This window comes from Gigantopelta aegis, chromosome 6 (assembly GCF_016097555.1).
Source record: "Gigantopelta aegis isolate Gae_Host chromosome 6, Gae_host_genome, whole genome shotgun sequence".
Taxonomy (NCBI): Eukaryota; Metazoa; Mollusca; class Gastropoda; order Neomphalida; family Peltospiridae; genus Gigantopelta; species Gigantopelta aegis.
Window position 1 is genome coordinate 34,110,627 of NC_054704.1, and position 16,144 is coordinate 34,126,770.

Below are 16,144 nucleotides of genomic sequence, written 5' to 3' on the forward strand. Positions count from 1 at the left end.
TTTGCTTGAGTATTGCAGAGAAATAGCCCACAATGCATTATTTTGTTAATCAAAACGTAGAACGAAAACAAAAAACGTGTTGTGGCTTTGATTGTCATACTATTGGTAAGAACACAAGAATTGTGAACGTAACTCGGCGATATTTAAACAAAATACATATTTACGACCGTTACAAAAAACCTCGCATACAATTAAAATGTAACATAATCACCGCAACACCACAGCAGCACTGTGCCTGCAATCATTCAGTGCCCTACATTTCGTTAGGATAACAATAAAACCCATGACATGTGCCATGATGTGGTATACATGTGAAAGGAATTGCGTAGTACATTTTGCGATTCTACAATATCGTACAGAATATGTTCCAATCAGGAGCAGGTCAAAACATACCCAAACTGAACCAAACCAAAACATGGAAATAGTTATTGTTTTGAGATATTCTGCCTGTTGTTTATTTAACACACAGCCTCCCAATGTAGAGAGGTGTTATCCATTGTGAACTAATTAGCAATATATGTTCACTAGACTTTGTCCAAGTTCAGTCAAATTGGTGTTAAGACTACTTTCTGTATTTTCAAAGACTGTACTGCTAATTATGAGTTGTTTTCTTCATGACTCAAGTAAAACAAAAGGTTATATAAACTGTGTTTGTACCGTTCTGCTGTTGTTTGTCTCTTACAATGAGTAACATTTGTATCGCTTGTAAAAGGTGTGTCCGTCCTCGGCAAGAAGGAATTTTGTGTGATGGATGCTACAAATGGCAACGTATATAAGGGAGACGGCAACCCAGCGTCAGAGGCATGTATTTGAGGCATGGTAGGCCTTCAAAGATGGTGAAATCACATCGATTCAGCTGCTTTCAAGCTGTTCTGATGTCCATGGCCCAGTCCATTTTGATTAAAAATTTGCAGTACATTTGGTGTCACATCACTATTAAACAAATAAAATGTTTTAATCTTGTCAACTTTGTTGGTATTGGACGTCAAACATATGGTCATTCTGACACAGTTTTTAGAGAAAACCCGCTGTTGCCACATATGCAACTCTTTTATGATGGGCAGCAAGAGATCTTTCATTTGCGATTCCCACAGGGAGGATAGCACAAACCATGGCCTTTGTTGAACCAGTTACGGATCACTGGTCAGAGCAAGTGATTTAAACCTACCCATGTCTTGACTGAGCACTCGTTCAGATTTGGAGTCTTTACCTGAATTAAAAACCACATGTCTCGACTGGAATCCAAACCCAGTACCTACCAGTCTGGAGACCGATGACTTAACCACAGTGCTACCGAGGTTGGTATATTAGGCATCAAAGTATGTACAAAGAGTGAAGTGTACCAATGTAAAAAAAAGAATCAAAAGAAATTCAGACATAGAGGGGGCAGGGGAGGGGGATGGGGTAGTAATGCACTTGGCGCTCTTAATTTACGTATTTACATCACGTTATAATCTATTAATACGTAATATTAGTAGTAACATTACATAAACAGTGTGGCCAGTCTACATCATAAAAATGGAAAGACTTCCAAATTCACCCCCAACCCCTATTCATCACTCTGAACCCTAACCCTAATCCTGAAATTAAAAATGAGATAAGTTATATATATTTATATATGGTGCCGTTTTAGCCATGATAGGTTCCGTTTTCGCCAAAGAAAATGGTTCCGTTTTGGCACGGTTCCATTTTAGCCTGTACCCTATCAAAGGCTCTAAAAACTCACCCTATACCTAAAACTACCCTAACCATTTAGTGTTCGAGATTAACGGTATCCCGATATCCTGGGGATACCTAAATTTAATTTCGGATACAAGATTTCAATAACCCAGTATTCCACCAGAATACCATATAATGTTGCTTGTTTTTTTAATCCTGCGTTTTTATTTTTCGCTGGAAGTCGTCATTTACTGGTGAAGTTAAGTAAGTGTCGTCCAAATTTGTTACGATGTTATTTATGAATTTCATTTAAGTGGGATACTAAATTCTCAGGTGGGATACCAGATTTTGAAATTTTAGTATCCAGCTGGAATACTGCCCAAAAATTTTAATCTCGAACTCTGCCATTGAAAGGAGGGTACCATTTTGGTCAAAACTGTACCATCAATGTCTCAAATTGTGGTCGTCTATGGACAAACACAAATACGATAATTACGGAAATACTATACAGTATACTACATTTTCCAGCTACGGTACATGAAACCTAAAAATAGGATGCAATCATTCAATGTAAAAAAAATAAACAATGTTTACGTAAAAAAAATCCATTCTAGTAAACAAAAGTGAAGCACCCTCCGATAAACAGGAAAAGGTGAAATATGTCTGTGTTCAGGCACATGCATTTGCAATAAGTATCATACTGCGCATTGTGTGGTTACTAACAGTTATTTGCAATTATAATGGATTATGAATACTATTCACTACATAGGGGCACAAAATTGTAGCATACAGATTGAATATAATAATGGAATTTTTTTTCGAACAATGAGGCTTAAAAATCATAAAAATTCAATGATTTGGCCTTGTTAATCTGGCATGTGTGAGGACCTGAGGTCATGTGACACGCACCAAATGTTAATTCATCTTCCTGCATTTTAAGTCAATTTCTACAAGTCATGTGGACCCGATATCGATTGTTTTAAGGAATAAACAAAAACGACAGTACATTTTTTTTTTCTGAGTAAAATTAATGGTTTTAGGGGTTTGTATTTAGGTACTTGTGTGAACTTTATTGTTAATGAAAATGTTCTAGAACTGTGAAGAAAAACCTCACAAATGAACGACAACAAATCAGATGTCAACAGACCCTAATCTTGTAGGTGAAATGAGCTGCTTTTTTTTGTTGCCAAAAATCAGCTGGTCGCAGAGTTATTAGCAGTAGTGAGAAGTCAATGTTGCCATAATATTCTGGACCTAATCTGATTTTAAAAATGAAATTGCACAACAGACGTTAGACCCCGAATTGTTTACTGTTATAGCTCACTTGACACCTTGTCGCTGTATATTGTACAGTGTTTTTACTTTGGTGCTAGACTATTGTCAAGTAATCATGAGCCGGCCTATTAATAGGAACTGGTTTCTGCGGAGGCGCACTGTAATGTACAAATAATTTGATGCAATGTTTTACCTTGTTCAATTTATTACCAAATTCAACCAACAAATGTTAATACTAATGCCAGTTTATGTTGTGAAGAGATTAAATACATGTCGTAGTCTAATGTTGACATTCTTCAGATACTCCCGTAAACCGGGCTATTGTTTTTCAGTGTGCTGTGTGCTGCGTCGTGTGCTATTACTAATCAAACATTGTTAATCCTCAACCACATTCATTTCAGTAATGCCAGAAAATACTAATGAATACTTTAATTTTAACATAACGGCACAATATTAACTAATTAATAATATTATGTTTTAAATAAAACATACAACTGTTTTGTTTAAATTTTATTACCGGAAGTAGTATTTTATATGAAAATATTACGATTAGAACCAAGTGTAAAATTCAGAATTTTTTCGATTAAAGGAGGGGACAATTAAGGCATTTGGCCTGGTATGCATATTCAATGATACATAATGCACATTATTGCTTAATATCAATAAGTTAGCAGGAATAATAACTCTAAAATTACGTGTTTTTCATTTGTTAAAGTGTCAGTATGTGTTGGTGGTCCGGGTATGCATCTTTCCAACACATAAGGCTCTTGTTTGAGTTGACCCTACCTTTAAGGCAGAATCTGTCGGGTAACCGATACTACACACATTTATTTTTTTGCCCTTAACTAAATGTTTCAATTTGCTTTGTTTAGTTTTTAATACGCCTGTAGTATTGTTTGTGTAAACTTCATTGATACTTAAATGTCGCTTAAAAATGGGATTGTCAACTGACGTCATTTGGTAAATGACATAACTTTGAAAAGTGACGCCATTTCTGCTAGTTTTAATTTAGTTTATATTTCATTAATGTGCATGAAGGAAAAGTGTCAAACTGTCGGGGGAACTGTTTAATTTTCGTCAACAGCTGTACAACAGTGCTTACAAATAAGTTTCAGGTTTGAACTTTCCTACATTTCTTTGGCCACTGACGGTCTCATTACATTAGCGATTACTTTTTGCATCAATGCATTGGTTTACTCTGCTATAGCATTTTCCATTAATTTATTGTATTAAAAAAAAGTGCACTATTACCCGGTACGTGGTATCTGTGTCACAATAGTATTGCTTTTGTATATTTCACGTGTGCTTTCTTCAAAATATCATTATGGTTGCCTGAATAATCCTGCTAGTTACAGAAAAGTAGTGTGAGTCGGGGAGGGTGTAGGCATGGCTTAATGTTTTTCAGTTCATCGTGATTTGAATGCAAAAAAGTAAACACCTTTGGACCAATCAGATTGCCATAAAGTGTATAGATGCAAAACAATTTTTATTATTATTATTTATATTTATTTCAATATAGCATGCAAACACATGGACTGCATAGAGTAAAACATCAAAGATTGGTTAAAAGTGTTTTTAGAGTTCATTTACAGTTGGAACATTTCCATGTCAAAAGGCTTTCCAACTGTCCAAATTGGATCAAATGCAGAAATTTATTCTTAGTTTTGATCGTCAATACATGTGCCATCTGACTGATACTGTAAAATTAAATTTGTGTCATAATAACAGCCTGGTATGACAAATTAATCTGCTCATCAAAAGAAGTGTTTTGTAAATTGTAATCGCCATCACAGAATTTTACTCGCATTGGTGAATGTTTTACTCACAATTTTGCACCCTGAATATTTTTAATAAATGTATAGAAATGGATCACTTGGTCCTATTTTAAATGTGGCTTTTTTTTCTTTTTTTCATTTTTAGTTAACAGATTAACATGGGGCGACGGAAGAAGGCCAGTAAGCCTCCACCTAAACGGAAGGTGATTGAACCACTCGACATACTTTTCAACTGTCCATTTTGTAACCACGAGAAGTCCTGTGAAGTAAAGTTGTAAGTTGATGCTATGCTGTAACACTACTAATACAGGCCTCTGGAATTTGCGAGAATTATCGTTTCATTTGCATGTTGTTTGCACAAATCTAATTTTGCGTAACCTATTTTTTGTTCATGCGAAATTTGGAGCAACATTTACTTGAATGTAACGGGTTACACAAAAACGGAAATGAATTACTTGGATTTATTTCTGCATAACCAATAAATGGGTTACACAGATTTTCAATTCTCAGTTGTCATCAATCTTCATATTAATAATGCTATAAAACATAGGTTTACACTAGCTATGATTAGGGCTGAATATTATATTTGTATGATACTGCATATTTGGTGCTTCTTGGTTTCTGACAATTATTCCTGGTATAGTACTTGTTAAATGATATCGTTCGATGGCATAATTTATATATACATGTATGTCTGATGTGATATCTTCATGAGTGATACTTACATCTTCAGAAGTGTAGGCTAAATGAAGTTCATTTCTTTCAAGAGAATATAGTCTTGTTATAGGTCTAGCTTGATGATGTTAATATTAGAGATACATATATAGTATAAATACTGAACTCCATTGAAATCGCACCACACAATTTTTATGTTTTATTGCTATCACTGTATCACATAAGTGGGGTTTCTGAAAAACACACAATAACCGTAACCCTTGTATACAATTTTAGCTTATTTATTGCCTACCAGAATACATCGAGTGATGCAATAGCAGTTAATATATACTGATACATTCTTCTCCGATCCTTTTCACATCTACAAATCTGACTGGTGTGTTTCCAGTAGAGTTCAGTATACATGTAATCATCTGTCTCAAATAGTAAATGTGTAATGTTGAGTTCAGTATATATGCATTGATGTAATCATCTGTCTCAAATAGTAACTGTATAATGTTCATATATAAATAATATATCTGTTGTGTTAAACATTGCCCAGCATCTATTGATAAATACCAAGTATATATATATATATATATATATATATTTATTTATTTTTTATTGTTTTTACATGGCCTTTACATATAGATCTGTAGATTCATTTATTTTATTATCATTATTGTCTGATTTTCATCTGGGTTTTTTTTCTTCCAGAGATCGACAGCGGAATACTGGAATAATCACCTGTAATGTGTGCTTGGAGGATTTTCAAACAAATATAAACTGTATCTTTTCAAACAATACAGAATTCATTGAACATAGAGTTTTAAACTAAATGTTGCATAGATCTTAAAAACAAGATATTGTCAAGCATTTCTTAGTTCAATTCAGACCCATGATAATGTTGTATATACATTGAGAGGAACGTGTTTTATTATAAAAATATATATATATATTATATTATTCAATGATTTTGTATAGCAATGAATTAGGATACAAAACTGGGGCAGGGTGCAGCGCCTTTTTATATATTGCTAGCTAGAACACTGTATTCATTCAAATGGTTTTATAGTAAACGTAAACATGATAGATGCCATTATGGGCATGTGTGTCTTCATCCCAAGGGTTACATTCATTTGATAATCCAGTCATTATGACCCCGTTTCTCAAGGCAAATGATAGTTCTACTATAAGAGTAGTAGACAATGAGAGATCAGTTCTATTGATTGACCAGTACTGTTTCTAATTATAGGCACTGTTACTGTAGTTGATGCTAAACATATCTAAGTTTAGTAAATAATTATGAGTAATCATGAAGTAATCGCTGATTACGATTACATTAGCAATTACATGAAAACATGTAAACGATTACTGATTACGATGATCCCATCTCTGGCTGATATATCATAAAAATCTATCATCTATTGTAATGGATAGCTGGTGTGTATGCAAAGGATAGCATGTTTGAACAGTGTTCTCGCTGCTCTATTTAAGCCATCCTGCTTCAGTGTTTTGCCGCCACCCTTCATATTTCAGCACTCCTCTTTAGTTTCAAAAAAATTAAAAATGATCAGTCTGCACACTGGACATCAAAGGAAACAAGCCACAGTGTCAGGTGTGTAGGAAAATGACGACAAACTTCAGTAGTTTACAGCAATTCTTTATAAAAAAAATTAAAACCTTTCGGGTTTTTTGGGGGGAATATCACCACTTATAAAAACAACGGAAGTGGTAATGTTAATAACAGAAATATATTATCCCACATATGGGGATACCGACAATATCTTTTAGCTTTTGTTTTTTGGAAATGGAGGGGGGGAGGGGGGGGGTCACACAGCAACTGTTAAAATAAATCCTTTCCAGGTAATGTATTCAGACTCCTGGAAAAATGTAACAAAGTTCCTGGGAAATGAACCAAAATGGTGCTTAAAATCCTGGAAAATGAAAATGTTTTAAGTGTATGAACCCTGTCAGCTGCCCTCCCTTAATTTTCACCCAGCAAGAACACTGTTTGAACCATGACCACATAAACAAGAAAAATAATAAATATTGATAGCAATGTGCTGAGGTGTTGCAAATATTTTTAACACGGGGCACTATTTTCATGCTTTTTGTTTTTCTTAAAATGACATAAATACATGTAGATATATCATATTTTGGAAATGGTCCTCCGAAATACATGTAGATATATCATATTTTGGAAATGGTCCTCTTCGGATATTGTCTCCTGTAACACTAATGAAACTTATATTTTGCTGTTTGTTAACCTTGACTACTAAGATCTCTCAGAGGCGGTGGATGTGTACAGTGACTGGATTGATGCCTGCGAGTCGGCCAACCAATAGCAGAGCGTTGGAGCCTGCGGTGGGCGTACATCAAGAGACTTTTGAACTTAACAACACATTGTGGATGTGAAAGTAAACATTGAGACGATCTGCAGAGATGAAGATCTCCAGCCAGTTGTTATTTAGAGCAAATCAGTGCAATCACAGGGCTGTCACAAATGTGATGCTGTTTTTTTATTTACTGACATTATATTTTTTATAATTCCAAGTGCATATTTTCAAAATGAAAAGATTTGTTTTTGTTATACAGTTAACACATTTGACTTGGGAAGGAGTGAAAAGAAAAGATGCGTCACTATTACATGTGCGTTTACTTGTACAGATTATTGGAAATGTTATGTGAATGTCCAGTGCTATGGTTGTAGTGCTTTTTTAATGGTGATGGTGTAGTAAAGGATGTTTGTGTGGTCAACCATGAGTACGAGTTAGCACTATAAAAGAGGATTGCTGTATAAAGATGGTTATTGAATTTCAGTGTTATGGTGTGTATAGAACAGTGTTAAGTGGTCTGTTGTACCTTTCAGGATGAGTACAAAATACTTGAAGCATATCAATATGCCAGTTCATTTCTCCAACTGTTATTCTGGTAATTGGATACAATAACTGGTTGTGTCCATGGTGATGTATTTTAATACAATTATATCGTGGGAACATTGGAATACTGGGTAAATAATAAACTAAAATTGTACTTTCGTGAGGGGGTTTATAACTGAAGTAAACTGCCTGAAATTTTATGTAAACAGGTTATTGGTTTTGTTTATATTACTAGAACAAGGTCTGTTGTGGAGTCTGGTTTTGGGAGAAACAATCGATTGTTATTTTTCTCTCAGATAATAAAGAATACTTAATTTGGAAATGAGACAGTTAATAACTTGAAACTGTTCAAACCAATGAAATGTTGTTTCTAAGTACCTGGTATATATTTATATTTTAATAACTTAATTCAAATTGTAATTAATTGCTGCATACTGGGTTGTTTTTTTTATCTCAGTGTGTATATAAATTCAGTGACACTGTATATACGACATGTTCATGGATTAAAATAATTACTGCTTAGCTAAGAAAGGCCACTAATCTTCAAGCACTGATTTATCCATAGAACTTTAGAACAATAGGTAAATGTAGTATTTTTCTGAATAACAATGTTTCTATGTTCTTGCAGGCTAAATACATAAGTATATCAGATGATGTTTTATTTGCTTGTGTACATTACATTCCTTGTTCTTGTTCTAGGAAATCCTTGCTATGTCTAAACATTAGCAAATGTTACATAAAGAGAAAGAGAGAGAGACATGAATGTTTTCTTTATTTTTATGGCTTTTCCAGAAATGATCAGTTGTGGGATACAAAATTTAATGAAACACCCACCATGCTTTTAAAAAAAGACAGAAAAGATATTGCCACCTACCACCTCCCCACATTTTTTGTTTTTTTTTCTTTACATTATTTGGGCTGGGATTTAGCTCAGTCAGTTGGGTGCTTGCTTGAGGTGCTTGTGTCGTAGGATCGAACCACCTCAATGGATCTTTTCATCTGATTGTTTGTCTCCCGTTCCGTCCAGTGCACCACAACTGGTCAAAGGCCGTGGTATGTGCTTTTCCTGTCTCTGGGAAAGTGCATATAAATGTAGCGGGTTTCCTCTGATGACTATGAGGCAACATTACCAAATGTTTGACATCCAATAGGTGATGATTAATAAATTAATGTGCTCTAGTGGTATCGTTAAACAAAACAAACTTTAATAAACTTCTAACTTTTCACAATTGTACTTCACACCATGTGTAAAAAAGAAAAGAAAAAAGAAAATCTTCTATTGAAACTGTCCATGCATCAACGGAAGTGAACTCACTGAGCATCAAGTTGACCATTCCCTCCATATAGTAATTTGATCACTTCCGGGATAGTCTTAACTCTTGTAGATATATCACATGGGTTGGTGGCACTTTTTCTTAATATACAAGTTTGTTACCCATTTACCACAAAATGTTATTAAAACCAAGTGTGCATAGAAATATGTTTTGAACATACCAACCAGACATAAAATAATAATTTCCCCAACAGGTCAATTCTGGAACTGCATAGGTATGTGGAATGGGAATATGATACCCCCCCCCCCCCCCCCCCCCTTCATTGGAATGAATGAATGCATGTTTTACGACACCCCAGCATAAAAAAATACACATCGGCTATTGGGCGTCAGAAATGGAAGGCTCCTGCAGTTACTGGCATCTTTCGATGTCTTTGAATTGACAATTTGTTGATTTTAGTAAGAGCTGACCATTTATTTTTGTTGAGGAAAGGTAAGAATTGGATTTCAATTTGATCATAATATTTTACAAAGCTGAGGTAGGAATCATAATATGGGGTGGGGGGGGGTGATATATGGATATCACTTATCTTTTTACCCACATCCTATATACACATGGTAAATGGCCGTTTTGAAAACAGGACTAGTTTCATTATTTTATGAAGGTTAGTAGGTGGGAGGTTTAACAAGAATTTAATTTAATTTTTGATTTGGAGTGGTAGGAGCTTTGAGCTGTGTTACTCATTAGCCACAGAATTGAATTTATAATTTGTCTTTATTTTATTCTGTTTTCACTACTTAACACTACTTCCAAATGATGTTTTTTAAAACAGACTTTACATTAGTTTTTGATATGTAATTTTTTTTTTTAATGGCACAAAAAACTGACGACATTTCAATTAAAATAGGTTGGATGTTTGTAATGTATTGTGAATGCTTGTTTCATTGCAATAAAGTCATGATTTCCAGATAATTGTGTTTTGTTGTTTTATTCTCTTTCTGTTAAACAGCAAAGGGGGGGAGGGGGGGAATAATGGCACCCCAACCCATTGTTAAATAAACAAATGTTGGGGAGTTGGAAGTATGACACTTGGTCTAAAAACAGTTGTCAGATGACTTATTATCAACTGGCAACAAGTGCTTGTATATGCAGGGATTGAAAGTCTGCTGACCCATCCAGTTTTTGCAAGGCGATAGTTTTGCCTATCGTCAAATTGAACTGGAAGTTATATACTCGCACATTAGTTAATGTATATATCTACATCAAAATGTGAAATTGATTACACCAATTGTTTTTAAATAAACATATCCGTCTGACATTCAACGGCCACAACTACTATATATATATATGTATATATATATATATATATATATATGTATATATATATATATATATATGTATAGTATATATGTATATTGTATATGTATATATATATATATATATATATATATATATATATATATATATATATATATATATAGTAGTCGTTTTTCGAGTTGAAAGACGCTATTTTATAGAGTGCTCAACCGTGTGGGAGCCAGATATATCGTTAAAGCTCCTTATATTGTTGAGCACTCTGAAAGCCGCCATGGAATGTGTAAACTTTGGATACTCTACCAAAAATATACCGATCGCGAAACCTGATGACTACAGAAAATGCTTTTTAGAAAAGACCAAGTCATTCCTAAGGAGATTAAGATGGAGATCTTTCTTCTTCCTCAATCCCGAAGTTGCAACACAACAGAAAGAAACATACGGATTTAACACCACCAAATCCCCTCCTTCTATACCAGAACTCAAGAACTTCGAAGAAAAAATGGTAAGACTAGCTACAAATCTACAATTTAACAACACATCAAGCAACCAACTACAGCGAAAACTCGCAAAGGACATAAACACTATAAAACATGACAAGAAACTACTCGTACCTGCCGATAAAACCACAAACTTTTACAAGCTAGACACCACCACTTACAACAGACTACTAGACAGCAACACAACCAAAGCATATAAAACAGCGCCACAGAACTCAGAACAAGAGATAACCACTAAAGACAAACACACATTGCAGAAAAACTAAATCTAGCAGACCGCATAGATACAACAGCAAAAAGTGAAGCATTTATTACGTTAAAAGACCACAAAAACCAAACTTCTCCAATAAACCCCCCTGTAGACTAATAAACCCATCTAAACCGGAAATTGGCATAATAAGCAAAAAAATCTTAGAGAGAATCAACAGAAAGATTCTGAACACAACCAGAACAAACCAGTGGAGGAAACACGTCAGACGTGATTAAGTGGTTTTAAAGCAATATCCAATAAATCCAACTATTCTTTCATATGTTTCGACATATGCGATTTTTACACCCGTCCATAACAGAAAATCTCGTGAAACAAGCCCTACAGTTCGCATCCAAATTCGATGATATTTCTAGCGATGAGATGGAAATAATATTACAAGCAAGAAATTCACTGCTATTTAACAACAGCAAGGCATGGTGCAAAAGAGGCAAACAATCACGGTTTGATGTAACTATGGGTAGTTACGATGGAGCAGAAATTTGCGAAATAGTCGGGCTCTTTCTTCTTTCAGAACTACAAGCCAAATACGGCAACAATATAGGACTATATCGCGACGATGGCCTAGCTGCATTCAATGAGTCACCGAGAACCATAGAGATAATCAAAAAAGATATTTGCAGAATATTTGCAAAACCATAAACTCAAGATCACCATAGTCGCCAACAAAAAATCTGTAGATTACTTAGACGTAACTCTAGATCTTGAAAAGAGCTCAGTCAAACCCTATATGAAACCAAACAACACACCTTTATACATCCACAACAAGAGCAACCACCCTCCAAATATCATCCGCAGTATACCAAAAACAATAAATAAAAGGCTTTCTGATATATCTTCGAATGAGTGCATCTTTGAAGAAGCGAAACGCCCATATAAGGAAGCCTTGCTCAAGAGCGGATATAACTATAACCTCAAATACACCCCAACAGCAGAAAACAACAGACGCAGAAACAACCGCAATAGAAACATCACCTGGTACAACCCACCATATAGCTCCAACGTGAAAACCAACGTAGGTCACCAGTTCCTCAGATTACTCGATGAGTGCTTTCCCAAAAGCAACCCTCTCCACAAAATTATAAATCGAAACACCGTTAAAATTAGCTATAGCTGCATGCCTAATGTTGGGAAAATAATTTCAGCGCATAACAAAACTCTACTTCAACAACACAGAGACAAAGACGCCGTTCCCCCCAGAGAATGCAACTGTAGACGAAGAGCTGAATGTCCACTTGAGGGCAAATGCTTGCAGAAAGGAGTAATATATCAAGCTACCGTTAATACACTCGATAACAACAAGAAAGAAACATACGTTGGTTTGACCGAGAACACATTTAAGACGAGATATACTGCGCACACGAGCAGTTTTCAAAACGCAACACAGAAGAACGCAACAGCGCTAAGTCAGTACATTTGGACACTGAAGGATAGATTCACCCCATACACCATTAAGTGGAAAATTTTATCCAAAGCAAAATCATACTCTCCAGCGAGCAAAAGATGTAACCTCTGCCTGAAGGAAAAACTGTTCATAATGTATAAACCTGAAACCAGCACACTAAACTCCAAGAATGAACTCGTATCAGCATGTCGACACAGACGCAAATACCTTCTGTGCGCATACCACACATCACCTATTATAGACCTGCATAGTGACGTAACCTCGACGTCACAGAGTCCATTACGTCATCAGCTTTCCGTTGACGGTGTAATTAAATCTACATCTGATGAGTGAGAGCAATAATTCACTCTGTCACGAAACAAGCCTGTCATGTAGAGAAAAACATACACTTTTTAACGATATATATATATATATATATATATATATATATATATATATATATATATATATATATATATATATATATATATATATATACTCTTCAAAAAAAGAAACGCAAAAGGGTACAAATGGGTTATAACTCCGATTTTATGTTTCCTACCGGTTCATGCTTTGTGAATATAAGGTCATTGCATGTCCCAAACACATTCCCACGGTTACATTCGATAAAACGCAGCTACTGTACAATAAAGTTCCAAAATGTGAATATTCGCAAAAACGCAGCCACGTGCAAACCATGTCACCACTGCACGTGCGTTGTCTGCACGTGCAACATGAACACCGACAGTATAAAAGTGCAGGGTGTTCGCTTGCCTGGCCTCTGTATCTGGCCGACAGTTGACAATCCAGGACATGCCACGTCTCAGTGAACCGCAGAGAAACAATGCCATCGGCCGACTAGACGCAGGCGAATCCAGAACGGCCGTTGCCAGGGCATTCCATGTGTCCCCAAGCACCATCTCCAGACTGTGGGACCGTTACCAGCAACATGGATCAACACGTGACCTCCCTAGATCCGGTCGACCACGGGTCACTACCCCCGGGCAGGACCGCTACATCCGGGTACGCCACCTTCGGAACGATTGACTACTGCCACCTCCACAGCCGCAGCAATACCAGGTTTGCGCAGGATATCCGACCAGACCGTACGGAACCGCCTACGTGAGGTAGGAATTCGTGCCAGACGTCCAGTTCGAGGTGTCATCTTAACACCACAACACCGTCGACTCCGACTGCAGTGGTGCCAGATTCATCGACAATGGCCTCAACTGCGATGGAGACAGGTGTGGTTCAGTGACGAGTCCCGATTTCTGCTCCGACGTCATGATGGAAGATGTCGCGTGTATAGGCGTCGTGGTGAACGTTATGCGGCAAACTGCGTGCAGGAAGTGGACAGATTCGGCGGGGTAGTGTCATGGTGTGGGCAGCCATCTCACACACTGGCAGAACTGACCTGGTCCACGTGCAGGGCAACCTGAATGCACAGGGCTACATTGACCAGATCCTCTGGCCACACATCGTTCCAGTTATGGCCAACGCCAACGCAGTGTTCCAACATGACAACGCCAGGCCTCACACAGCACGTCTCACAACGGCTTTCCTACAGAACAAGAACATTAATGTCCTTCCTTGGCCATCGATATCACCGGATTTGAACCCAATTGAGCATCTATGGGACGAGTTGGACCGACGCCTCCGACAGCGACAACCACAGCCCCAGACCCTGCCCGAGCTGGCAGCAGCCTTGCAGGCCGAGTGGACCACCATCCCCCGGGACGTCATCCGTACTCTGGTTGCTTCAATGGGCAGGCGGTGCCAGGCAGTTGTCAACACACGCGGAGGCCACACCCGGTATTGACTCCAGATGACCTTGACCTTGGTGGTGTGTCCTATCACTTACTCACATGGACTAGAGTGAATTGTGAACAATCCTGCAACATTTGGTAATTATCGGACTCACCATTCAATAATTAAATCAATTCTCCAAATGTTACGACAATGTGGTTTTGCGTTTCTTCTTTTGAAGAGTATATATATATATATATATATATATATATATATATATATATATATATATATATTATATATATATATATATATATATACAGTATATTAAAAAGTAAGTAAAAAAAACAACAACAAAAACATCAGAAATGTATTTTACAGAAAAGTCAAAACAAACCCGTGAGAACGATAACTGGAGTTGGGGTGGGACACCATTCACATTTTAAACTTTATTACCCACCTGGTCTACAATAAACAAAAATAACATATTTTCTCCTCTCTCTTTTTTTGTGTGTATGGCATGGGACATAATACATTAAAAACTGTTGTGGCGCACTTGCTATGTCACTATAGCTGCTACAGTAACAGTACCTGCAAGCTTGCAGCAGTTACCTCTAGCTATGCCTTATTGACATTATTCAGCGTCGCCCCTGCATGAGCTGTAACCTTACCGTGGTGCAGGGTGTAATATTCTCTTTGAGAATGGCCAATGCAGCACAAATTGAAATTTTGAGTAAAAGTCAGTAGCCTATCTGTCTGTGATATTTGTATTTTTGCACAGTTCTTTACACTGTTTTTATTTTAAATCTTGAATTTTTATATTGATGTTGATCATCACTTTATTTGTTTGCATTACCATAGTTTGACACCCAATAGCCGATGTATTTTTCGTGCTGGGGTGTCGTTAAACATTCATTCATTCATTCATTCATTATTCAGCATCACTGTAATTGATATCAATTGTGAAGCTATTATAATCATATTTAACATTTACTATAAATCAGTTTGTGAATAATAAATAAATTGTATCATTGGTTTAAACAATATTTTTTTGCGGTCTACGTATTGGCCTATATTAAAGGGACAGAGTTTGCTGCATTGTAAGATGTTTCCGACTAATAAAATATTTTTACAATTAAACTTACATATTAAATATATTTTTTTGTTTATAATATCAGTGTTTATATATTCAATGTGTTTCTGGTCGTCTTAATATTTGTAAGGAGCCCAAACTGCATTCTGTTTTCAAATAATTTTGTACATACAAAAAAATATTTTAGGAAATAAAATGAAATTTAACCTAGTAAAAATATTAGAACGATCAGAAACACGTTTAATATACAGCCACTAATATGTTATGCAGAAAAATATATTTGATATGTAATTGCAATCATTAAAAAGCCTCTGTTGGTC

At 36.1% G+C, this 16,144-nt stretch overlaps 1 protein-coding gene across 1 annotated transcript; it reads left to right on the plus strand.

The window, feature by feature from the left end:
• The first annotated feature begins 25 nt into the window (after window positions 1–25).
• On the plus strand, window positions 26–10,491 carry LOC121375037 (transcription elongation factor 1 homolog). Its single transcript, XM_041502248.1, has 4 exons — window positions 26–105; window positions 4,855–4,983; window positions 6,081–6,151; window positions 7,647–10,491. The coding sequence occupies exons 2-4, from the start codon at window positions 4,868–4,870 to the stop codon at window positions 7,709–7,711; spliced, it is 252 nt and encodes an 83-aa protein (XP_041358182.1). The 5' UTR covers window positions 26–105; window positions 4,855–4,867; the 3' UTR covers window positions 7,712–10,491.
• Window positions 10,492–16,144: the final 5,653 nt, after the last annotated feature.